Source organism: Castor canadensis, chromosome 7, assembly GCF_047511655.1.
Source record: "Castor canadensis chromosome 7, mCasCan1.hap1v2, whole genome shotgun sequence".
Taxonomy (NCBI): domain Eukaryota; kingdom Metazoa; phylum Chordata; class Mammalia; order Rodentia; family Castoridae; genus Castor; species Castor canadensis.
In genome coordinates this window covers 141535131-141560881 of record NC_133392.1, presented here as the reverse complement: position 1 = coordinate 141560881, position 25751 = coordinate 141535131, and the positions used below count along the sequence as shown (strand labels likewise).

The 25751-nt window shown below is 52.9% G+C and overlaps 2 protein-coding genes across 12 annotated transcripts in view; one reads left to right on the top strand and one right to left on the bottom strand.

Moving 5' to 3' along the window:
• Positions 1-1925, bottom strand: part of Mecr (mitochondrial trans-2-enoyl-CoA reductase) — a 34528-nt gene extending 32603 nt beyond the window's left edge. For all 3 annotated transcript variants that reach the window (XM_020158501.2, XM_074080762.1, XM_074080763.1), the window contains exon 1: positions 1719-1925. In XM_020158501.2, the coding sequence (XP_020014090.2) occupies positions 1719-1891 (173 nt within the window). In that variant the 5' untranslated portion in view covers positions 1892-1925. The remainder of the gene's footprint in view (positions 1-1718) is intronic.
• Positions 1-25751, top strand: part of Ptpru (protein tyrosine phosphatase receptor type U) — a 117555-nt gene that overhangs the window by 35814 nt on the left and 55990 nt on the right. For 5 of the 9 annotated variants that reach the window (XM_074080756.1, XM_074080755.1, XM_074080754.1 and 2 more), the window contains exons 1-6: positions 7274-7464; positions 21340-21471; positions 23702-23973; positions 24445-24526; positions 24629-24744; positions 25049-25223. In XM_074080756.1, coding sequence (XP_073936857.1) covers positions 7392-7464; positions 21340-21471; positions 23702-23973; positions 24445-24526; positions 24629-24744; positions 25049-25223 — 850 coding nt within the window. In that variant the 5' untranslated portion in view covers positions 7274-7391. Of the gene's footprint in view, positions 1-7273; positions 7465-21339; positions 21472-23701; positions 23974-24444; positions 24527-24628; positions 24745-25048; positions 25224-25751 lie in introns of those variants that run through there. The other 4 variants (XM_074080758.1, XM_020158491.2, XM_074080759.1 and 1 more) reach the window with 3 other exon arrangements.

The following is a 25751-nucleotide window of genomic DNA, read 5'->3' as shown; positions in this document are numbered from 1 at the left end:
GCGGTGGGAAGAGAGAAGGACCTGGAGGTTTCTGGGAACTCTCATATAAGAGAATCCAGAACTCTGTTAAGGGGCCATGGCCATGGGGACCTCTGAAATTTCTAGAGTGTTTATAATCCTCATGTCTAGTCTGACTTCATGCAGATCAGCAGTTCCATCCTTACCTTTCCTCTTTCTCTCTCCTCCACATCCAGACATCACAAACCACATCAATTTGGGGAATGCCCTGTTTGGACTCTGGGTAGTTCCATGACCCTCCTGGTGTAACCTGACCCAGACATCTAGGTACTCAGTCACTGGGATGTGTAAAGGATACCTGATTCTTTGTCTCTGTAGTTACCATAAACTTAAGACCTGACTACAAAGAGAATCCCAGTCTCTGGCCTCACCCCATTCTTGAACAAATAGTTGCCTGAATCTGGGTCAGAAGGGAAAGGTACCTTTCCTGGACACAGGGAGAATTACTGCTTGCCTGATCAACTATCCACAGGCAGTGGTTCTCCAAGATGTCTGTCTGGGCTTTAAAAAACACACATGCTTCAAGCCCTCTCAGACCTACTAAGTGTTTCAGGGGTGGGGCATGGAAATACTTTCTGAAAGTACCACAGGTGAAGGAGTTGTGAAGATAAGGTTGAACATACACTTTGCAGAAGTGTCACATTTGGAACTTCAGGGAAAGGTCTAAGGCTCTACACAAGGAGACAAGAGAAGCCAATATTTTTTCCCTAAGTGGCTCCTGCAGACAGACCAGTTTGTTCCAGCTTCCCTGGCTCTCCAAGAGGAGGGAATCAGTCTGAGGTCACTGTATTCAACTGTTTAACCTCCCACCCTTCCTCATCACCATGGTAGAACTTGATAAAAGGTGCACTGATTTTTTTTTTTGGTGGTACTGGAGTTTGAACTCAGGGCTTGGAGCTTGCTAGGCATGCGCTTGAGCCACTCCAACAGCTTCCTCCCACCCCCTATTTATTTGAGACAGTGACTCCCTATGTAGCCCAGGGTGGCTTTGAGCTCTCCATCCTCCTGCCTCTGCCTTCCTAGTGCTGGGATTATAAAACAGTTTTAACTAGGCCAAGGTGCACATATATGGTGCAGTGGAGAGGAACTCACATGAGATAGGAGAAGCCATGGATTCCTGCCTGCCCCTGTTCCAATCACTTATTAGCTGGATAATTTCGAACAATTCCCTTGCACTCTGTAAAATGGAAACAATAATCTATTATCTTTTTAAATGAGAAGTGAAGACCCAAATGGATGTAAAAGTATTCCAAAACCCCCTCTAAAAAAATAAGAAGGCAGGAGCTTATGTAGGTCAGGCAGTCAGATATATGTTCAGATTCTGACTCTGTCACTTAATTGACTGAGTGTGACTCTGGGCAAGTGATTTCATCCTATGCCTCAGTTTTCTCATTGCAAAATGGGAATAAATCCAGTAACTATCTCGAAACGTGGTGTGACAATTAAATGGGAATATCCATTTAGACAAACGATCATTTAGATCAATAAACGTCAGCCTTTACTTTTATTAACTGCATCTCGGGTCTCCAGCTACCTCCAAGCACAGGCTTTCTCAGCTATAAAACGCACCTTGGGCTTAAGTTTGGACCTTGCTATTCTTCCCCCTTCCTTGGACCCTGTCCCGCCCTTTCCAATCCTCAGCCTACCCTAAACCCTTTCAGGGACCCAGCCCCCTCCCCGGTTTTGGCACCGTCTCTTACTCGACGACCTTGGCTGGATCCCCATGGTTCCCATAGACCAGCGCCCGGACCCGGGGGTGCTCAGCGGATGCGGAGTAGGAGGCAGCACGACCGTGACGGCGCCAAACTGCTAGGAGCCGCGGTTGAAATCGCGCCGGGGCTCGCGTCCCCCACAGCGCGCCGCAGACCCACATGCTGCTGTCAGCAACAGAACCTGACGCGCTACGATACGTCATCTCCCTGCGCCCGCGCCGCGCATCGCCTCGCTCCGCCCCCACGCATTGCCCCGCCCCCGTCTCGCCCCGCCCCTGGGCCCATTTAAAGTACCGTCTCCTTCCATGTGGTGGCGCCTGGAGGTAGTATCTCGGGGATGAGGTGGGGGCCAAAGTTGGCGACCGAGGGTGGGAAATGCAGGGATCTGGGACAGTTGCAGAGCTTCCCAACCCGTCAAAGCAGCTTTTTCAGCAAGGAAAGTCTGGGACTGATCTAAAACTTCTCAAGCTGTGTTTACAGCTTGCGGTTTTGGTGTTTGGGGAAGCCATTTACCCTCCCCTGGCCTCAGTTTCCCCTTCCCACTATTTATTTAGCGTTCACTGTGCCAAGCCTCTTCTCCCTCCCTCCCTCCCTCCCTTCCTTCTTTCCTTCCCTCCCTTGCCTCTTTTCCCTTCTCTTCCTGAAGAGGGGATTGAACCCAGGTCCTCATGCTTGAGTTCTACCACTTGAGTTCCCCCCTCCTCCCACTTTTTAAGGTATTATTTAATTCCTGTTACTCTGCTATCTAGACCAGCTCAGGGAGGCAAAGCTTGCTTTCCTGCACTGAGTAGAGCAGACCTAAACTGATATGGAAACAGTAGTACTGGTCTCAGAGTTGGAAGACTTAGGTTCAGATCCTAGCCCTGCCACATTTTAGCTTGGGCAAGTGAATGAAACTACAAGTCTGTTTTCTCATCAGCACAATAGAGATAATATGTCTTCTTTCAGATCTTTGTGCAGATTGGATGAAACAAGAGAAGATTATTACCATAAACAGGAGAACATATTGTAAAGACCTTAATTAAGTGTGTTCAGACATCAGAGAAGAATCAGAAGAAGGGACCCTTTCAAAATGCTTACAGTGTGGAGAGGAATTAAGTGGGAAACGGGAAATTCTTTGTAAAAAGGTATAGCCTAGTAAAGCTGCTAGGTCTTACTTTTGGTGGAGAGAAGATATGAATGTAACCAACCCCCCAGTGGCACGTTAGTGCCTGCGAGTGCACTGCTGTAAGTCTGAAGAAGAGAGGTAGTCTGGAGCTGGGGCGGGAGCTCTTGGAGGAGGTGTTGTTGGAGTGCCTAGTAATCATTTGAGGTCCCATTTCAGACCTACTGAATTATAATCTTGGGGAGAGATCCAGGAGTATACATCCTTACAAGCTCCCAAGAATATGAGGGTGCAGGTGGCCCAGCGAACAGGCTTTGAGAGAGCTTGAGTGAAGGATAAGGAAGAGTTCCTTTCTCTGGATCCTGTTGATCTGGAGCTTGCCATCCAAGGCTTTCCTCTCACGAAGAGAGCACAGCAGAGTACCATGATTAAGACTGTGGGAACTAGACTCAGGAAAATCTGGCTTTGAGTCATGGCTCTGCCATTTTCCAGCTATTTGATTTTGGACTAGTCTTTTGGCTTCTCTGTATCTCCATTTCCTTATGGTTAAAATCAAGGGACTAGAGCTTGCCTAGCATGTGTGAGGTCCTAAGTTCAATGTCCAGGATTGAAAGAAAAAAGCCAAATTGAGGGATTGATCATTATCAGTTTCAAGGTTGTGATGAGAATCAAGTGAGCTGTTACATTTAGCACAATGCTTGGCATGTGGAATCACTTGGGGGTTATTGTGAAGATTAAATGAGAAATATCACATGTAAAAACTTATACTAAGGCCTGGCTCATAGTATATACTCAATAAGTGGTTATATTTATTGTTAGAGAAAATCGGTGTCCTGCAGTGGGGAAAAGACCTGGTCCCACAGTTGTGAGTGAGAGTGCGTGCACACACACACACACACACACACACACACACAAAGTGTGCATACACTTGTTTTCATAGTGACACACAGACATACATGTTCCAGGAGATACAAAACAATCCTCTGATGTAAGACTCCCTAGGTGACATTGAGCTGTTAACATTATTATCTCTGCCATATTGGCTCCTCTCAATCTCTGGGCAGCCCAGCCAGGAAGCCTGCAGAATCAGTCTTCCTTCTTGGACCTGGACTTTGTTTCCCTCTGCAGCCCTGTACCCCTCACTTTTAGTCTAGGGTGTGTGGGTTCCCTCAGGGTCACAGTTTGAGAGCCACTGATTGAGGGGTTCAAGTTCAGTGGTCCTAGCCTTGAACTTTGATGCCCACTCTGTCTTTCCAGCATTATCTTTTACTGTTGCATTTTGCATTGCCTATGATCCAGCTGCACTGGTAACCACTTTTGCCAGCCCTTCCTTGTCTTACTCCTTCCCTGTCTTACCTACCTGTGAAACTCCAGGTTCAGATACCTTTTTTTTTTTTAAACTCAGGGCCTCATGCTTGCCAGGCAGGCAGTCTACCTCTTGGGCCACTCTGATAACCCTTTTTTTGTGTGTGTGTTTTTTGAGATAGGGGTCTTGCTTTTTGCCTGGTGGACTCAAACCACAATCCTCCTGATCTATGCCTCCTGAGAAGTTAGGATTACAGGCATGAACCACTGGCGCCAGACCAGATACCATTTTATTGGGTTAACACCTGTGCCTTTGTGTATTCTCTGGGTCAGTGTTAGGGCCTGTAGAACAATCGTCTCAGAGTTATTTATGTGCCCCAGGGAAAAGTGGGGCCTTGTTTGGTTCATCTCCATGACGCCAGCACTCAATATGGGGCCTGGCCCAGGCGAGGCATCATAAATATTCCATGAGTTGCAGGTAGTTGAATTTCCTCATGATCTGGTACTGTCTATGGTATCATCTCCATCTCCCTAGATTTGGGCCGGTCACTCCAGGCCAGGACTCTCCTTCTTCCTTTCTTCTTCTCAAGGATTATAGAAGTTGTGGTCCTTTAAAAGTAAAGCAGAGGCTAGGTTCCAGTGGCTTACACCTGTAACCCTAGCTACTCAGGAAACAGAGATCAGGAGGACTGTGGTTCGAAGCCAGCCTGGACAAATAGTTCAGGAGACCCTATCTTGAAAAAACCCAACACAAAAAAAAGGCTGGTGTAGTGGCTCAAGGTGTAGACCCTGAGTTCAAACCCCAGTACCGAAAAAAAAAAAGGAACCATTCAGATCTGGGTTCAAGTCTCAGGCCCACCTTGTACTCACTGTGTGACCTTAGGCAAGTACCTTATGCTCTCTAAGTCTCACCCATAAAATGAGATCAAATGCTGACTCCTGTCATGAAGCTTTCTCTCGAGTCCTCTGCAAATGGCATCCTTGATTGTTTCTCCAGGTCACCAGTTTTCTCTGCTTTTTTGGGTGGTCCTGTCTCTTCTTTGCTCCAGTATCTCTCTCCATTTCTTGCCTATCATGCTTTCCTGGCTCTGCCTGTTTCCCTGTGACTGTGTTTAACTTTCTGCCTCTGGTTCTTGCTTGCTCTGTCTTTGACTTCTTCAGAGAAGAAGCCTGGAGCTCCTCAGCCTGGAGCTCATTAGGGCTCACAGAGCCCAGGAATGCTCAGCTTTGCCCCCTCTAGCCCTAGAGCAGCTTCTGGGTGTACCAACCTCAGTATGAACCAGTAGAGAGAGGAGGCAGGGGACAGGGAGGGTCTATGTAAACTAAGAACTCCTAGGTTCTGACCAATGTCACTGTCCACTAGCTGCTTTGGGGACAAAAAAAAAAAAAAATCACAAATCAGAACTCATTACCCCTAAGCTCTGCTTAGGGCTTAAATGGCTTCCATTGCTTTTAGGGTTGAGCCCCAAGCCTCTTCCTTTCCCATAGTTTCTGGCATGACCTGCAGGCCCTGCTGACCTCTCCTCCCCACCCACTCCTTCCCAGCTGTCCTGGCCTCATTGCCACTCCTCAGACCTATTAAACTTTCTGCATAGGCTGTCCCTTCTGGCTGCAATGTTCCTCCCCACTGATTTTCACCAGGCTGGCCCCTTCTTATACTTGAGGTCTCATTTCACATGGCACCATGTCACTTCTCCAGCAAAGCCCTCTTGGATCACCTTATCTAAAGTGGGCACCCCTCCCCCATACTCCTTATCCTAACACTTCATCTCCTTGAACATTTGTATCTCAGATTGTACTTATGTATTTATGTATTTATTTACATTTGCTGTTGGTCTTCCTCACTAGAATGCAAGCTTCATGAAGGCAAGGACCATGTCTACATTTATTCTTTATTACTTATCCAGTTAATGTTTTTTGAGCACCAACTACATGCCAGACACCAGGCATTGATTAGGATACAGGACAAGTCCTTCCTTAGGGGAGCTCATATCCTAAAGATAGAGACAAAAAAATGAATCCAGCAAATATCAGGTGCTCTATTTAGAACTGTAACAATCCTCTTTCCTCTCATTGAATTCTCTGGTGTATGAGACAGGAATAACAGGTGTATGCCAGAGAATTTGCTATTGTTTTTAGTCTGTTTTGTATCTCCACCATAAACTACAGTTCTTTCCTCCCTCACCCCTCCCTCCCCTCCCCTCCCCCCCTCTCTCCCTCCTTCCTTCTTTCCTTCCTTCCTTGTCTCATTTGAGACCAGGTGATCTCAAACTTGAGATCCTCCCAGTGCTGGGTTCCAGGTGTGCACCACACATCCAGCTTGTAATTGTTGACAAATCAGTAGCTAGTAAAACAATCAGTATTTGTGAAATGAATGATTTTCAGGCAGATCTTAGCTCTTATTTAATTCAAACTAGATACCTTGATTCAAATCTTGGTGCGACCTCAAATAAATGTATACCCTTGGCAAAGTCTCTGTACCTCAATTTCCTCAAGTGTGTAATGGGGACGTGGTGGCATATGGGTAATGGGGTTGTGGTGAAAATGAAGGTAGTCCAAGTGCGAAAGCACACAGCCGGTGCCTGGTCTTACGTAGTTATGGGCAACTAGTTTGCAGGTCATTTGGGCAGAGCCCACATATACTTAAATCTGTGTAGTCAGAGGGTAGAGTAGGATGGGTAAGGTTAGTGAGGGAGGTGGAGTTCAAGTCCATGGAGAGGGAGCTCTTCGAAGTGCCCAATGGCCTCTCTTGGTAGCTGAGGAGCCGGGTCCTTGGAGGTAGGCATGAACGTGCATTCCTGGAAGCCAGGGAAGGGAATTCAAATATCCTATAGAACAGAGGCCTTAGGTCACTGTCCGTGAGAGCGCTATGTGGGGGTCAAGCGTGACCACCAGGCTTGCCTAAGAATGTTAGTGTCCAGTACGTGCAACGAGGCCAGTGGGCTTCCAGGCCCGGCCGCCGGACTTTCAGGCACAGTGCAGGAGTGGGGGAGGGGCGAGCCGGGGCGGCGGGCTGGAGACCCCGCAGCAGCATGCGCGGCCGCCACCAGGAGGCGCCGCAAGACCGCAGAACTCGCGGCCAGGCCTGACGTCAGCGCCCCGCTTGCTCGGGCTCCCGCTCTGGACTCGGCGCCAGTCCCGCTCCGCGCCGAGCTGCTCCGCTCCGGCTCTAGCTCGCCTCGGGCTAGGCTCGGGCTCCGGCGGCGGCGCCTCCCGCGCCGGGCCCTGGGGCAGGCGGTGGCGCCCGGGTCATGGCCCGCGCTCAGGCGCTAGTCCTGGCGCTCACCTTCCAGCTCTGCGCGCCGGAGACCGAGACTCCGGCAGGTAAGCGCGCGGCGCTCCGACCGAGCTTTGCCCCGCGAGCTCCCGGGCCCGTGGCGTAGCTCGGAAGAAAGTGTGAATGTGGGGTCTCCGCGCGTTACGAGCGCGCTCCCCGTGTGTGTCTGAGTGCGGGGTGTGTGATTGTGTGCTCGGGGTGTTGGGTGACTGCGAATGTTGTGTGTTCGTAGTTCTGTGTGTTGTGTCTGCGAGTATGCTGGGGTGAATGTTGTGTGCATCGAGACACTGGACGTGCGCTGAGTGTCTTGTGTGTCTGCCAGTGCACAGTGCTTATGCGGCTGAGTAGGTTGTGTGTCTGCTGTGTGTGCATCTGAGTTTGGTTTTGTGGCTGGAGTTGTGTCTGCTAATATGTTGCATTTGTTTGCATTTGGTATGCCGGAGCCAGGAGTACTGTTTGTTGTGTGTTCGAGAATGGGGTGTGTGTGTGTGTGTGTGTGTGTGTTTTATGCGTGTGGCTGGGGAGAGCTCTGTGGCTCCTGCCCGAGTGCGGAGCCGGGAACGCGTGTGTGGTGTGTGCTTGTGAGATCCGTGTACGTGTGCAGGCGTGGGAATGGGTCCGGAACGTGTGTGTCCGTGAGCCGTGGGCGCGGTGTGAACGTGTGGAAGTGTCTGGGGTGTGTGGTGCGCGCCGCCGGGGCCGTGTGGGTCCGAGGGAAGGCCAAGTGGAAGAGGATGCGTGTTGGGAGCGTGTCGGTGAGCGCTTGGCTGCGTGTCCAGGAATGCTGCGAGGGCGGCGCGCGCCTGGGCCGTGGCCGAGTGTGCCCGGGGCCCAAGGGGACGGCGGTGTGCGTGTGTGTGTGCGTGATGCTCCCGGCCGGAACAAGTTGTCGCGGCGGCGCCCCTCAGCGGCTTGGGCCTGCGATTCGGAAGGGAGGGAGGGAAGGGGATACGCCGTCCGCCGCCGCGGACTCCGACATGTCGGGCTGTTTGTTGTTTCGCAAGTTCTGCGGGCGCGGGCGGGAGGCTGATCCGAGGCGGCGCCGGGCCGCGGGGGCTGCGCGCGGAGGGGAGCGGGGCGGGCGGTCCCGGCCGGGCTGCGGCGTCGGGGCCGGGTCAGGCCTGGCTCACGGTCGCGGGACAGCGACCCCGCGGTAGCTCGTAGGAAGCGCTGGAAACGCCCGGGTCCCCCGGGACGCTCCCTCGGCCTCCGTCGGCTCGGCAACTTTGTGCTGCCTCGGGCTGGCCCGGCCCGCGGTGTGCGTATGTGTGAGTGCATACGCGTGTCTCCGCGCTCGCCCTGCGGTGTGATCGCGCACTCACTGGTGTAGCTTTTGGGGGATGTGTGTGATCGCGTGTCTGAATGTGTGTATCCAGAGCCTGTTTGTGTGTCCATGCGCGGGCCGGAGTGCGGTGGATCGTGTATATGGAACCAGGGTGTGTTTGTGTGTGCATGTCCCACTCCCCCAGTCCAGGGCCGCAGGCCGTGGCCTCCTTCAGCCGCGTTGTGCGGACGCTCTCCCGCGGGCTTTCCCCTCTCCGGCTTTGTTGCCCGACATAGAGTAACCGGAAGACGCCCGGGGCGGGATCAGAGCTCAGACACGCGTCGGCCCCCCGGAGAGACTCCTGGCAGCCTGCCGCAGACAGCGGCCCTCCCGGGGATAGAGTTCATCCCGCCCTTGCTTGGGTGTCTGAGTCCGGAGTTACCTGTGCTCTGGGTGTCCCCTGCCACTGGCTCCCCGCTCCAGGTTCAGGCCAAGGTGACCTACCTCCCTATCCTGCCCCCAACTCTTCGGGATCAAACCTATAGGGTACCCTATGTTCACTCACCCCCATCCCTATCACCATCACCTCCTTTCGGAAAACGCAGGTGCCCGAATTCTTGCTTCATGGGGACTGTCAAGAACCCAGGTTTGAAGTGAGACCTAGAGCAGTTACTCCCATTCTTGATCCTCAGTTTCCTCATCTGCCTCAGGGCCTTAATGATGATGGTGTGTGGTACTTGGTAGACTGTAAAGTGAGGCTCCATCTGGGAGGAACAGAGAATAAAGATGGGTTTGAGGTTTGTTACAAAGCCCTAGAGGCTGTGATATGAAGCCAGGGAATTTGTGTTCAAGTTCTGCCTCTGCCACTTGCTGCCAGTGTGACCTTGGACATGTCACTTCTAAGTTCCTGGCACCCTTGTAGCAATTACTATTACAGCCTAATTCAGAAGCCCTTGGCAAAAGAGAGGTGGTAGCCCCTGCCCCCAAATTGCATAGAGTCCCAGCTCCCCCCCCATCTGCCTCCGGAGTGTGTGTGTGGGGCATGATGTATGATGTCTCAGCTGTGCAAACCCAGCAGTAATTTATTCCACTGTGCCTGGCTCATTCTGTTCTTTTGGTCTCTGGAGTTGTGCACAGCAGAAATGAGGTAGCAGTGCCCAGTGGTTTCAGGTTGGGCAATCAGGACTTGTCAGGACAGCCCTGATTGCCCTTGGGCTAGGGAAGGGGAGCTTGGCAGGAAGTGGGGAGCAGGGTAACAGGGTCAGGGTAGGGTGATGAGCTCCTTGGCTGCCTCCTGCCCAGCTCTGTACAGGGCAGCACTCTACTTTCTGGAGGCATGCCACCATCCTTCCGTGCTTTGCCCAGCCAAGCTGGGCTTGTGGGGTGGCCTTCTCACGCAGAGCTGGGTCAGCTAGAGTAGCAGGGGGTGCCATGTCCCCCCTTCCTCCTCTCAACCCCCTTCTCCTTCAATCTACCCACCCTGCATTGGATCCATCCTATCCCTATGCCCTCTCAGGTCTCTCCCTCTGTCCCTCTCTCTCCATCTTTAGTCATATCTCACCTGTAGGAATGCTCCAGGCCCTTCCCTCCACTGTGCCAGGGATCTTCCTAAAATGCATGATTTAAACCTTGGTTTAAAACCCTTTGCAAGCTTCCCATTGGCTTCGGGGTTAAGTCTTTCCTCTTGATCTTGTCCCATGCTCCTGTCTGTTCAGCCCAGTCTTGTTTTGTGATCCTGTAATCTGAACAGCCTGACTCACTCACCAATAGCACCCGAATACCCACTGCCCTCTGTGCTTTCTTCCCAAGACTCTCTAATGACCACCTCTTCACAGGTGGATCTCTGCAACCTCCTCCCTGAAGCCTTCCTTGGCTGTTCTCTGTCCTAGCCCAGGAAGGGGAGGGTGGGGTTGATTGGATTTTTAAACAGCATTGTAATTACAATTTATTAGTCCCATCTCCCTTACCAGGATATGGATTCTGTGAGGACTGAGACGGGGCATTTCCAAATCTTTAGTGCCAAGCACAAGGCACCCCACCCAACACACCTAGTCTAACTAAAAGTTCGGGGCATGAAAGAATGAATGAAGTCAGGTGGGTCAAGTTCAGAGCTGGAGATGCCAGACGGGGGAGCACTGACTCCATTGTAGGTAGAGATTAAAGGAATAAGTTTTCCCTCCAAGAATCTGGAAAATTCTGCTGGGGGATGGGGTTCTGTTGTGAAAAGGCCAAGTCAAAAGTGTCATCTGGGAGCCATGAATTCAGGAGGTTAGGTCCCTGGCAGAGACCTAAGGGAGCAGGTTTCCTATAGGTAGCCCCTCCCCCAGATTCTCTGAACTGCCTCCCCTGCCCTTGCCTGGCCCCCAGCAGCTGGCTGGGCCTCTCCAGTCCCCACTCTCAGCCCTTTGTGATGAGGCCTGGGCCGTTGGTGAGGCATCGAGTCCCAACTGTCAGTTTGAGCCTGAGCTTGTCTGTCTGGTGAAGAGGGAGGAGGGAAGAGGGGTAAAGAGGAGGCAAAGGAGGAAGAAGGGAGGGAGAAGGGAGGCAGGGCCCTTAGTTGCACAGCTTCCCTCATCCTTAGTCCTAGATCTTATGGTGGGGCCACACCTGGAGGGAAGGGGAAGAGCTAAGTCCTGTGGTGATCCTTGCAGGTGGAGTTGGGGGAGGCTAATCGAGGTGTGTGCATGCTGATTTGACTCTGGTCTCTGGGCAGACAGAGGGTGTGTGTGTGTGAGAGAGAGAGAGAGAGAGAGAGAGAGAGATTGAGGCACTGAGGACGGGAGCACACGCCTTTGTGTGGCTGTCAGGGCATCTAGCCTCTGGTTACCCTGCTGTGGCAGGATCTGTGTTTGGAGTGGGGAGAGGAAAATTGCTGTGGTTCCTGGAATGGGCATACAGATGTCTGGGTGGGCGGTGTGTCTGTGTCTGGGTGTGGTGTGGTAGAGGACAGCACAGCAGCTCTGATCTGTAGTCCAGTGTGTCCAAGTTCTTTGGCTCCCCAGCTGTCTGTCCAGACCTGTTTTAACTAGTGGCACTTTCTACAGTGATAGACGTGGTTTCTATGTGCTCTTTAGAACAGTAGCCTTTTAATCACATGTGTCTCTTACATTTAAGTTAGATAAAATTAATAAAAATTGAATCCCTCAATTGCACTAACCAGATCTTATGTCCTCAAGAGTTACATGTTGTTGGTGGCTGTTGTCCTACTGGTCAGTGTAAGTAGAGGCTGTTCCCGTCCTCACAGCAAGTTCTAGGGATTTTGTTGGTCTAGGAGGTAGGGGCAGGGCAGCAGCTGGGCTCCCCAGGGAGAGAAACTGGTGGACAGACAATCACTCAGCTGCCCTTGGGAAAGGTTTTGTTCACTTCGTGTCCCCTGCCTCCCAGCCCCATTATTTCTTGCTCAGATGATTGCTGTAGTCCCTCTATCACTCTGTAACCAGAATGTCCGTTCTAAGGCAAAGTGGAGGGCCACCACTCCCTTCCCCAGGGCTCCCCAGAACCCAGGGCCAAACCTAAACCCTAATATGGCAAATGGCAGAACCCTGCATGATCAGCCTTTTCTCTTAGAAACAGCCTGTCCTCTCCTCACTGATCCACCTCCCCTCACCCATCCGCTTTAGGATAGAGGATCTAAGACCTGTCACACTCTTTGACACCTCTCTCTTGCCATCCCCCAAGTCTAGCTCCACTGTTACTTGCTCAGCGAAGCTTCTCAGTCCTTCCAGGGCAGTTGATCAGACTGGGACAATGGGTCAGGTCTTCCTTAATGCTTGTGTGACCATCTGCTACTCTTGTTTTCTGTTTCCTTTCTCCACTGGGCTGGGTGAGGTCTTTGTCTTCTGTGGTCCCCTTTGTAGGTGCATTGCAGGTTCCCACTGAGTTTTGCTTGGGGGTAAGCCCCTGGGCTCATAGGAGATTGGGGTGGTCCCAGGGATCCAGAGGGCAGTCACTGGTGTGCTGAGATGCTTCTTTGTGTGGCCTGCAGCCAGGGACTGCATTGCCTACAGAATGACAGGGGAACTTGAGGTGGCCAGCTCAGAAGATGCTACTGTTATGTGACTCAGGAGGTCTTGAGCAGATGGCCAAGGTATAGACCCTAGGATCTAACTGTGAACCTGAGGGATGGAAAACAGGTAGTAGCTGGGGGGAGGCATTGCTGAGGTTTAGGGGGCTTGTGAGCAGAAGTTGGGAGAAGGATTGGAATGAAGATGGCTGGAAGGAGTGTTATTGGCAGTATCTGATGGGCAAGATTTCAGCTGAGGCTGTGGTGACAGCTGGGGATTGGGGACAACTGCAGACTGGGAAGTAGCTGGTGATAAAGATATATCTGAGGAATGGGACAACTGGCAGTGAGGGAGAGGTGGTGTTGGGAACATGAGGGTTGGGGCACAGCTGGGATAAGAAGTGACGACTGAGAGGTGTCAGAGCCTATCAGGACAGGATAGGTGACTCAGCTGACAGTGGGAAGTATGTTACTCAAAATGTGTGTGTTTATGTGCATGGTTGTGCATATGTGCTTGTGCCTAAAGGTGGTAATTTGGATATGGGCTCAGGGACCAGGTTCTTATCCTGGTTCCACTACTCTAGCTGTGTGACACTTGGGCATATACTGACCTCTCTGGGCCATATAGCATTTGGGAAATAAGATGGTAACAGAACATATTACATGGGGCTGTTGTGAGGTTGTGTTTTAAATTTATATATATTCAGTGTAGAACAGGTCCTGGTACATTGTAAGCACCATGTAAGTGTTAACTATTCTCAAGTATGTGTGTGAGGATGTGCAGGCCTCTGGTATGCTCAGAAAAGTTTGTTTTCTGATGAAGTCCACGCCTGGGAAGAGGTGCTGGTGGTGGGGAGCTGGGGGAGGGAGTGACTCTCTTCTCACATCCTCCTTCCCTTTGATCCACATTTTGTGTCAGGGTCTAATCCAGTAGGTCTTCCAGTCTTCCCTACAGGGATAGTGCTTTAATTGTCCAAAAGCTTTTCAGTAAAATCTGAGTTCATTGTTTGCCTGCCAACACACTGGGGTCCTGGTCACATGTAAATACCTGGACAGTGTGATTGGTTCTGGACTGCCTGCCCCATGGGTGGCAGTGGCTTCATCCTGTACCCTTGGAGAGTCACTGGGATAGAAGATGTTGGAGAGTGGGGGGTCAAGGCAGGTAGAGACCCACAGGGCCAAGGAGGCTTGGCCCCCATCTCACAGACCCATAGGCACAGAGTTTTCCAAGAGGCTGGGCTCCCTCCCCACCAGGGCTCCAGGAAGACATCTGCAGCCCTCCCCACAGCATGTTTGCAGTGGGCCATATCAGTGCCCTGTACTGCACAAGAGCACTGCACCACGGCTCTGGCCTGCTCGGGATGTGCACAGTCTTGGGTTCCTGGACCCAGCATCTCTGCCCTGTATTTCATCTCAGCTCTGCCCTGCAGGCCTGCAGTGATTCTGTGTTGCAGTGGCTGTGTGGGCTTTCCTGAGTTTCTGTGTGTTCTGCCTCTGCATGGCCCACTGTTCTGGGACTCCGTCCTGCATTTGCCTCTTTGCAGCTTTCTTCTCTACTGTAGCATCTGCTGGATGCCAGGGTTGCACTGGGAGGAGGGATTTTCCTGGATCTCAAGGACAGAGCCTCCTCACACTGCACCACACTGGAGACCATTGCAGGCTTTCTACAGGAACGCTTGCACCACAGAGTATTTCGATTCCACACTGCAGTAGCTTGCTGGGAGGTCTCCATTGCATCAGGCCGGGGGACTTCCTGGGGCTTTGGGCACAGCACTTCGCATCATGCCACCACAACACTGTATCTTAGCATCACGTGGTGTCTGTGTGCTGTGCTGCATTTTGGCCGTGGGTGTTCTCCCTGCCCTGAGCACGTGGAGTCTCCTGTTCCTAGCTCATCTGCATTCCACTGTTTCATTTTCTGAACACAGCATGCCTTTGCCTCATATAGCACGTGTCCTGCTGCCTCACTGCACCCCAGTGCACTGCACTGGCTACGCTCCTCTGGCCCAGCCCATCCACTACACCTCAGCTGCTGTCATGCTCGGCAGTGCGGCTTTTTGCTGTAGGTATTATGGCCGAGACTCCCCCAGGTTTCTAACTGGATGCTCAGGGTCAACATTGCCTTGAGTGCCCTCACTGCAGCACACCTCTGTTCCCCATTGCACTATCATAGCTTGGAACCACTTGTTGCATTTTGGGAACTGGCTGGACTTTTGTGGGTAGTACCACTGCCTAGTACCTACCTGCACATCTGTGTACTGCATCTGATTGCTGTCGGATTGTGTGCACTTTATTGGGTTTCTGGACCCACAGCCCTTGAACTGAATCCACTGTTCCACATGGCATCTTCTCTGCACTTGTTTTCTGTACTGTCTCTCCCCGACTCCTCTCTCTGCCCCTGCCCCACTCCTCAGGACTGTATTGAGTTTCTGTTTGAGACTGGGTTGCTACACCCAGCTTGGTTCTGCACCATGCTGCACCCTTCCCTTCCCTGTATCTCTGAACTGTCCTGTATGCCTGTGCTGGGCACACTCTTTTTGCGAGAATGTATGGAGCTCCTGTTCTGTGCCCGACCCTGGGCAGCATCTGGAGAGGAAGAAGGACTAGGAGGGCTTGAGCTTGCCACTACTTTCCTCCACGCACCCATTGTGTGGCACTGTGCTGTGCCTGGAGCCGTGCCGGGCCACGCCCACGATGGATGTGACACCTTCCCACGGTAGCAGACTCTGACCAGTTCTGCCACACTGTGTCAGATGTCAGTGCTGGGGGCTGTGTGTGCTGTGTGCTCTGCCCGCCCACATCATGCATCTGGATTGTTTCTGTACACTATGTAGCTGCTGCACTGTACATTGAGTACCCACATGCAGCATTGTGACGGTGCACAGTCCCTCTGTCCGTGGGGCCTTTCTGCAGTACAGTCCTCACCGTGTGGGGTTGTGCATGCCTCATGCCCCTCTGTGCATGCACTGCATCTTTATGTGACACAGGGCATCTGGGAACTCTGCCCACTCTACTTGCATACTGCAAGACCCTCCACTTGGCCCTGAACCTCTGGTGGCTTCCAGCCCAGGACCTGTGCCTTCCCTGAAACTGCTAATATGGCAGCCCTCCTGCTAACTCTGGGATTCATAATGCATCTTGGTCAAGCAGATAGGGAGCCAATCTGGTAAAGTTCCCTGCTACAGTTGGCTTCCTTTCATTCTCAGTGGAGATGGCAAGATGTTGACACTGCCAGGCTCTGAGTTGGCTCTTTGGGTGGTGCCAGCTCAGCTTTCTCTGCCTGTGGCCAGCTCTGGGTGATCTCGGTTGCAGCTGTGCTGAACTGTAGGTGATGAGAAGATGGGCATCTCGCTGCCAGCTCTGCCTGGACTCATTTCCTGTCAGCTAGTGAGGGGTCTGGTGGGTGGCTCGGGGAGTCCTGGCTTCTGTCTGATCTGGATGTATCATCATTGGGATTGTATCCGGGTTCCCCTGGCCATGGTTGGAACTGTACCTGGTGTCTTGTGACATCCTAGCCCATGAATTTTCAATCTCTTGGGAGAAGTTTTGTTTCTCCTGGGGTCACCCTTGGGAACCAGATGTTTTATTGACAAACTAGAGGGAGTGAAAATCTCATCGCAAACAGGCTCCGTTTACTCAGAATCTTCTGAAAACAGGGATGGTGACTGTAGGCGCAGTGAGCACAGAGGGCCATTACAGTCTGGGGTGAGAGGGAGAGAGGTCTGGTGACACACATACATGCTTATGCACAACTCTCCCCTGCCCCCACATCTCCTACTTCTAGCGCAGGATGCACTTCCCTTCTGAATATGGCCTTATACTCTGCTCAAAAGTGTAATCCACACACCCACAATTACAGCCCTTCCTGGGAAACCCCCATGCCCTCTCTGACAAACCCGCCCCCTGGCACCTCTCCTGCCTCCACTTATTTTTGCTCATTTGCACACCAACGCAGTGATGATTGGAATCACAGGATCCCATCCTCAGTTCATAGCTGAGGAAGCAGGGGTTCAGAGAGGACAAGTCACCTACCCCACAAGGAGGCAGCAGGAATAAGGTCCAGGTCTCCTGCTTCCCAGTCTAGTATTTGGTTCCAGATGTCCTGTCATTCTCACAGCCACCCATGCATGTGGAGGTGTAGAGACCCTCATACTGGGAGACCTCCTCTCATACTCCTCCAGAAGTTGGTCTTTCCCAGATATCACCCTGTCCAAAGCCAGGCAGATGTGAATAAGCCTTCTCCTGCCTTCCCAAATTGTGGCTGACGGTTGCTCCAGCAACCACCGCCAGCCAGATAGGGGAGATTAGCTGAGGAATGTGGCTGGGTCAGTTTGAGCTGGGACTGGGGGATCACTGGGGTCCTGAGTTGGTGCAGCCCACCTCTCTGGGAAGCCTCCACCGAGATGGGGGTCCAAGGAGAGGCCTGGTCTTCCCCTTGTTCCCAGTCTAGCTTAGACTGTGTGCCCAAGGCTTGGATTAGGCTGGGGCAAGGGAATGTATGTGTGTGTGTACAGTTGTGTGTGTGTAGGGGAGAGGAGTACATGCTGTTTATTTCCAGTCCTGATATCTGACTCCAAACCCCTTGGTGGCTTGGTTCTGAGCTCCCTCTGATTCAATTGCATTCTGGAGAAGCCACCTGCCCTGCCCATTGTTTATGGAATGTGTCACTCATTTCATCAGAATCCTAGTACTCCTTTGCTCCAGTATCTGCTGTGGCTCCCCAATTCAAAATGAGGCACTCAAGGCTCTCTGTGATACGACCTCAGCCTCCATCTCTTGGGCCAGTCCAGGCCCCTTCCTGTGTGGTATACAAACTGTTTACTCACTGCCTTCCTTTGCCCCCACCGTCCTCTGGCCCAGATGCCCTCCCACTCATCTCTACTGGGCAGAGCTCTGCCTTCCTTCCAGGCTTGGCTCAGATGCACCCTCCTTCAGGAAGCCTCTTCCTTATACCTACTCACCTCTTCTTTTCCTCACCTTGTACCCTTGACCTTTCTCTGCTTTCTTATTTCCTTACCTTCACTCAGCCTGGAGGTCCCTGAGGGCAAGGCGGAGTCCTTTAATAATGTCAGCCTGGTAACTGCATTATACTGCCAGTGAGCAAACTGAATTAACACATGCCACCAACAGCAAATCAGGGCCTTACTTTGTGCTCAGTCTGTTTGAATAAACACAGGTGGCTTAAATCTGAACTTCTGCACATTGTAGCTGTGTGGCCTTGGGCAAACAACTGCATGTCTGGGAGCCTCAGTTTCCATCTGTAAAATAGGAATAATAATAATAGTAGCTTGAGTTGCTGAGGAGTCACAGGCACAGTCATGGTGGTAATTGGAAACCCCCTAGTGGTGGTGTTGGTGTTGGTCTGTGTCTGTGGAGTTTAGGGGGATCTTGCCTACCATTCGGCTCTGAATCCGAAGTCAGATTTAGTTTTTCTCCAATCTGGCAGTCTCCAGCAAGAGTTGAACTTGGACTTGGCTTTGGAGCTCCTGAGCCATCCAGGCAGGGGCTTTTCCCAGTATTGGGAGAGCTGACTGTTCCCATCCCTGGGGAAGTTGGGGAAAAGGTAAGGGTTGGGCACTCTTTGGGGAAACTGGACTCAGAGATGTTATCCCCTCAGGGCTGGAGCTGAAACTGGGCCTGGCTCAAGATCCAGGGCTTCAGTGGCTAAGGAGAGAGGCATTCTGGCTAAGGGGTCACTCTGGATAGGGTCAGGCAACCTGAGAGTCCAGGGGACTGTGGTCAGATATAGGATCATTTGTTAGAGGTCAGGGGTCTCTCTGGCCGGGATCAGTTGGTGGTCATGTTGGCTGAAGACAGATAGCCAGGGGGCCCTCTGGATGAGATTGGGGTCATTCTGTCTGGGATAATCGGCTGGAAGTCACTTTGGCTAAGGTCAGGGAGTCGGAGAGTGGGGGGGGGTGGTGTGTGTGGGGTCATGTGACTGGCGTCAGTCAGTCTGGAGTTTACTCTGGCTGAGGTCAGATGGTCTGGGGCTGCTGGGAGCAAGACTTCAGCCTGGCTGTCAGTCTGAGAAGGTCTGTCAGCCTGAGAGGTCTGGGTCAGGATGGACAGGAGGAAGCCAAGGAGCTGGCACCTCTAGGCCCTCCAGGGAGACTTCCTAGGGCAGTGGCCTTGTTGCTTGTGAAGAAACAGACCTGAGCCCTACCCAGGCCCCTAGATCCTAGGCTTTCCTTTCTGTCCATCCTTCTGCCTCAGTGATTAACTGAGATCCCCATGAGCAGGTCCAGTTCAGGCTGAAGTCAGCTGTCTTCCTCCTCCAGAAAGCCCTCCTGATGCCCCTCTTTCTGGGCTGCATTGTGGATCTTTTTCTCGGGGGAGAGCTGCAGCCCTCCCAGCACAGATAGGGTTAAAAACTCAACTTCTCCAGGCCACAGGACCCAGTACTGACTGGGGTTTTTCAAACAAAGAGGCAAAGAAAGAGCCCAGCAGGTTCTGGCCCCCTCTGTACTATACCCCCTGTGCTTGGTGCAGCCTCATGCCCACATCTCATCTTTTCACACTTGGATGGGGTCCAAGGGTTGGAAAGGGAGACCTCAGCAATGGTGATCCCCTTCCTGCCTGGCTCTGCTGGTGTCTTTTCATGTGGCCTGCCGAGAAGCCGCTGCTACTGAACCACAGAGCTCCTAAAAGGGAGATTGCTTGCTGCAAGCCTGGCATGTGCCACTTGCTCCTGATTACTGTCTTGTCTTGTCCCCTCCCTCTCTTACTGAGATCAGGAAGCAGCTCAGTTTGCTCCTTCTCATCTTTCTGGTGGGAAGTGTGGACTTTGGCATCTGCCTGACTTGGATTCAAACCCGGCCTCTGTTCCTTACATGGATGCAGGTGGCACACAGTAAGAGCTCCTGTTTCCTGAGCTTACCTGTGCTTGGCATCCCGCCAAGTGACCACCGCATTGACTCCTCTACAACCCCATGTGTGGCTTGGGAGACTGAGGCTCAGAAAGAGATGTGACTTGCCCAGGGTCACCAAGGTTGGCCAATTACAGAGTCAAGATTCAATCCCAAGTCAGTCCCATGCCACAGCCCTCTGCTATTCTACTGGGTGGGACTGGGGTCAGAAGTCTTCACCACACCATCTGTCATGTGGAGGGAGTATCAGTGGCTGGCAGGCAACTGGGACAGGACCTGCACAATTGCACCTGCTGCTTAACTGTTTGCCTCCTGGTGCTCCTGGCGGGGCCATTTTGATGGCAGGGATGAGTGCAGGGACGGTGACTCTCAGACTCTCAGGTTTACTAGTGCCCACTCTGGGCACTAACGAGCCCAGATGGCATTGATGAGCTAGTGAAGATAACCAACCAAAAGGACTTGTGTCCATTTCAGGCTTCTTCCTCCCTCTCCTTCTCATTTAAACTGTTAGTATTGGTTCCAGACATGGGAATCTGCTTGCTGTAGTCATACATGTATGTGCATTCATGGCTGTGGTTCCACATGTCCCATACCTGCAAGTGGAGACCTGGCTTGGTTGCCTTTGGGCATGACTGATCCCCTTGGTCTGTCAAAGAGGAATAATTGTGGCCCTGACTCAGAAATGGAGGCTCTCTGAACTTGACCCTTACATTGTGCCAGGCTTGTTGCAAGCAGGAGATGATTGGTGGCGATTGTTGTCATTTTTTTTTTTTCTTTGTGGGACTGGGGTTTGAACTCAGGGCTTCACACTTGCAAAGCAGGATCTCTACCACTTGAGCCATACCTCCAGTCCATTTTGCTCTGGCTATTTTGAGATGAGGTCTCACTGACTATTCGCCTGGCTTTGAACTGAGATCCTCCTGATTTCAGCTTCCCAAGTAGTTAGAATTACAGGTGTGAGCCACCACTGCCCAGCAACTGTCAATTTCTAAGATGCCATTGGGTCAGGTGCCGGTGGCTCACGCCTGTAATCCTTGCTACTCAGGAGGCAGAGATCAGGAGGATCGCAGTTCAAAGTCAGTACCCGGAAATAGTTCCAGAGACCCTATCTCGAAAAAACTCATCACAATAAAGGACTGGTGGAGTGGCTCAAGTGGTAGAGCACCTGCCTAGCAAGTATGAGGACCTGAGTTCAAACCCCAGTGACACACACACAAAAAAAGAAAAGAAAAAAAAAGATGCTATTGGTTTGGCCTAGGGCATTCATGACTCTGACAGCCCACATGCCTGGCACAGTACAGAGGAAAGAACATTGAGTAGCAGTGAGGAGATCTCGGTTCAGACTCCACCTCTGTCACTAGAACTGTGTGACCCTGAGAAAGTTATTCAGTTTCTTTGAGCCTCAGTTTCCTCATTAGTAAAATGGGGATCATTCTAAGCCTGGTCCCATGGGTTACTGTGAGGTTCTTGGGCTGTAGCAGTAGTGCTGCCTAGCTTTTATTAAGAGTCTTGGTGGGTGGTCACGCACTGGAGGGTCTTGGGAAGTGCTGGGGGAGTGGGCAGTGTAGAGAGGTCTTGGTATTAGGAGGGGACAGTAAGGGGGGTGTACCTCGGAAGAGGGAGAGGGCAGAGGAAGGAGAGTCTTGTTACTGGGAGGGAATAGCAAGGAGGAGGGGGACAGGGTGGGCCAGGGTAGGAGGGGACAGTGGGAACCTAGAGGGTCCACGGAGCCCTCCTGGCCAGCAGCCCTGCCCCAACCTGGGATAATCAAGCCCTATCCTCACAGCTGGCTGCACATTCGAGGAGGTCAGTGACCCAGCGGTACCCTGCGAGTACAATCAGGCCCAGTACGATGACTTCCAGTGGGAGCAAGTGCGGATCCACCCTGGTACCCGGGCCCCTGCGGATCTGCCTCATGGTGAGCTACTCGCCATCAGTAACAAGCCAGGTGTGGTGGTGTACATCTGTAATCCCAGCAACAAGGGAGACATGGATAGGAGGATCAAGATCTGAAGCAGGCAAATAAGAGCAAAATAAAACAAAACAAACAAGTTAAACCCTCCCCCCTCCCCAAACTCACAAGACCCTATCTGAAAAAAGCCTAAAGCAAAGAGGGTTGGAGGCATGGCTCAAGTGGTAGAACATCTGCCTAGCATGTGCAAGGCCCTGAGTTCAAACCCCAGTACTGCCCTCACCCCCAAAGAAAACCATAAAAAAGATAAATGAAGAAGACAGATGGAGACTAAATGATCCACTTTATTACTTGTGTCTCAGGACATAATGTGAGGACCAAATGGGCTTTCTGAGTGAACCTCAGAATGGACAACCAGGAGACCCCTCCCTTTTGCCCTATCCGTTCAACTCACATCCTGACCTGAGCTGGGGAAGGAGGCAGAGGTTTTCAGTGGTGGGTAGAACTTCAAGCCAGTAGGAGAGAGGATCCTCAGGGCCTGGCTGGGAAGGTGGCCTCTGCCGCTCACCCTGATCCGCTCCCACCACCCCTTCTGTGCATTTGCTCAACTGTGCCTTTCCTGGGCCTTCATCTGCCTCATCAGGGCTCGCCGCTCTTCATAGACCTCTGTTCTAGTGGGTATCATAGTCCGGCTTGTCTGAGAACCATCTGTGAAGGTGCCCACCGTGCAGGGGCCCTGTGTGGCCTCTGTGTACCCCTAGGACCCAGCTGCAGCCTGGTACACTGTTGGCCATTAGGTACAAGAGAACTAGCTTAGATTCACCTCTTACAGTCCTGCTTCCCTACCCATGTGGCCTCAGGCAGAGATACCCAGTGAGAAAGGGAGAGAGATTGTGGGTCTGGTGTGAGGGTGCTAGGTCCAGAAGGTGGTGGTGGGCATGGACAGTGTCCACCCTCCTGGTGCTCACAGCCTAGGGAAGAGGGTGGGGAGCGGAGCAAGGAAGGAGATTCACACTCAAGAGAGAAGGGGAGAGAGGAAGAGCCACAGGGACAATGGGAGTAAAGGAAGGCAGGAGAGAGAGGCAGAATGGGAGAAGAGAGAGAGAGACAGAGGGAGCCAGAGGAAGAGGCAAGAGCAAAGCTTGAGGCTGAAGGAGCAGCTGTTCACAGTAGAGGAGAGAGGCAGCAGGAATGGACCCAGACTGAGGGGAGTGTCCTGTGCCTGTCCTGCAGGGATGGGGCTGTGCTCCTTGCTGAGTGGGGATTGGCTACCTGGAGTTTCATTTACTTCCCTACCGGGACCTATCCAGGAGGCAACTCCACAGGGCTCCTGGCTCAGGGAGATGAATGAGATCCCCAGTGGAGTCCCTGGGGAGCCCTCCTGGAGCAGGGCTCTGAATGTGCTTGTGTTGGCTGGCAGCCAAGCCCCGGAGGGAGGAGGCGGAGCTGGGTTGCTGCAGGCCTCTCCTGGCAGCTGCTGGGCATCTTTCCCCAAGAGGGAAGCCCTAATCCCCAGTCATGTCCTGAGGAGTCCCCCTTCACTGCCCCAGCACATAGCCTGGCTCTCCAGGGAAGGCGTAGAGATGCCTTGTCCAGGCTGGAAATCAGGAGAGTTTGTGTCCCTGGAATCTAAACAGGGAAGGGAAGTTAGTCCTTTCACTCGGTCTCTGTTCTACATATTCACTGAGCTTGGGCTCAGAGTCTTTGTGGGGACACAGTAGAGCCTGGAGACATGGTAGGCTGGTGGTGAGACAGACATACAGTTTATGAATGACCTGGGCCAGGAGGAAAGCCCACAGGGGAAAGTGGAGGGGGGGCTCTGGAAGCAGTGGCCCCAGAGGGCCTGCCATGTGCCCTACTCTTGACTCCTGAGGTGAGAGAACATTATAGTCCCTGCCTCCAAGGCCAGCCCAGAACTTGGGAAAGCTGTGTCTTAGGCAGGACCTGGGCTTTGACTGTGGCCTGTGAGTGGTGAGGGGCTGTCACAGTTTTGGCAAGGCTGAGTTTGGGTGTTTTCTGCTGCTCCAGCCCTCCCCTTTGGGAGCCAGGCACTGGAGAGGAAGGGACTTACCCTCTGAGTCGGAGCTGGGACCAGAACTCAGAGCCCTCATCCCTGACTCCTGGTGGGTCCAAATGCCTGGAGTCCTTTATTTCTGCCCCTCCTCAGTGCCCAATCTGACCCTGGTCTCCTCTAAGTTCTCCTTGCCTTCTGCCTCTTATTTCTTTCTCTGTCCAGGTGCCTACTTGATGGTCAATGCTTCCCAGCATGCCCCAGGCCAGCGGGCCCACATCATCTTCCAGAGCCTGAGTGAGAATGACACCCACTGTGTGCAGTTCAGCTACTTCCTGTACAGCCGGGATGGGCACAGCCCTGGCACCCTGGGTGTCTATGTGCGTGTTAATGGGGGTCCCCTAGGCAGTGCTGTCTGGAATATGACCGGATCCCACGGCCATCAGTGGCACCAGGCTGAGCTGGCTGTCAGCACCTTCTGGCCCAATGAATATCAGGTGGGCTGGCTTCAGTCTGTGGTCAGCCTGTGGCTGGGGATGAGGACAGAGGGAGGCCACTTTGACATCAGTTCTGTATTTTGGCATCAGGAGTCAATCTGTGGTCAAAGTGTGAATTAGTCTGGGGTGAGTCCAGGTTCTGTATCAGAGGTCATTGTTAATAGAAATAGTCTTTAGCTAAGGTCAGGGGTGAGTTAAAACAGTGCCAGCCTGGAAACTCTGGCTGGGAAGAGTTTTGCTGCTTTAAGGTAATTGTCCAGGATTGGGACAGAACTACTAGTGTTGACCTTGCTCCCTCTGCCTGCTGACCCCCCTTCCCCCACCAGCTGGTTGGTAGGAAGGGTCAGTGAGAGCTGGGCAGACCTCTGCTGGCTGATGGGGATGAGAAAGGGCTGGACCCAGCTGAAGGGGGCTCCTTGTGGGCACCTGTCCTGGAAGTCAGTATGACAGGGACCCTTTGGCCTCCCCCAGGTACTGTTTGAGGCCCTCATCTCCCCAGATCGCAGGGGCTATATGGGCCTAGATGACATCCTACTTCTCAGCTACCCCTGCGGTGAGTCCCAGCCCACTGGGGGTGCAGGGGTGAGAGGTGCGGGGCCTTTGTCCTGTCTGCAGTGGCGCAGGCCCAGCTCATGTCTCAGCTCTATTCCCACAGCAAAGGCCCCTCACTTCTCCCGCTTGGGCGATGTGGAGGTCAATGCCGGTCAGAACGCGTCATTCCAGTGCATGGCTGCAGGACGAGCAGCTGAGGCAGAACGCTTTCTCCTGCAGGTGAGGGGGGGTGTGGGCATTAGTCAGGGTTGGAGGGTGTCCTTCGAGGCCTGGCTCCCTTTCCAGGTGCTGAGGCCTTCCTTCACACTTCAGCAGGCATGCACGTGCATGCCAGCTTTCCCAGGCTGTGCTGTCTTCTTGGGTCTCTCATCACTCCAGAATTCCTGGAACCCCGAATACCCCTGTGTAGTAGGGACGGGTAAATAGGGTCAGGAGAATCACCCCCTCCCCTCCCCATCCAGGTCAGAACAAGATCGGGACCTCTATCTTCACCCTGACCCTGCCACCCCTCTTCCCCCTGCAGCGGCAGAGTGGGGAGCTGGTGCCTGTGGCTGGTGTGCGGCACATCAGCCACCGGCGCTTCCTGGCTACTTTCCCGCTGGCTGCCGTGGGCCGCGCCGAGCAGGACCTGTACCGATGCGTGTCCCAGGCCCCTCGCGGTGCGGGTGTCTCCAACTTTGCAGAGCTCATCGTCAAGGGTCAGTACCTAGGAGCCTGAGGAAGGCTAAATGGGCGTGGCCAGAGGAGGAGTCAGGGTCTGGAAAAGGCGGGGACTGCTGGGGGCGTGAGGGATGAGACCAACTGCATCTAGTTCTGGGCGTTGTCTGAATCACTAGGCCTGCAGAGGGAACAGTGTCATCCCAGTGAGGTCTGGTCGAGGGGCGTGGCCTGGCTGAGGGGTGGGGCCTGTGGGGGATGGGGTCCTGGTGAGAGCTTGGTGAGGCGGGGTCTGATTGTACCTTTCAGGTGTTGACCCAGCGAGCTGTGCTCGCCTCAGCCCCAGGAGGCGAGGACTTGAGGGATTCAGAGGCGAGTGAGGAAGTGGGTGTGGGCTGAGGGGTCAGTCTTTGGAGCTGTGCCCCTTAGGGCCTGGGGATTTAGTGGGGCCAGAGAGCAGGTCTGGTCCAGGGTGTGATAGCTGCCTGAGAGGTTTGGGAGGACAGGAAAGGGTCTTGGGGGTGGAGATATGGTGGGATTCTGAGGGATCTTACGGTGGTATCCTCATC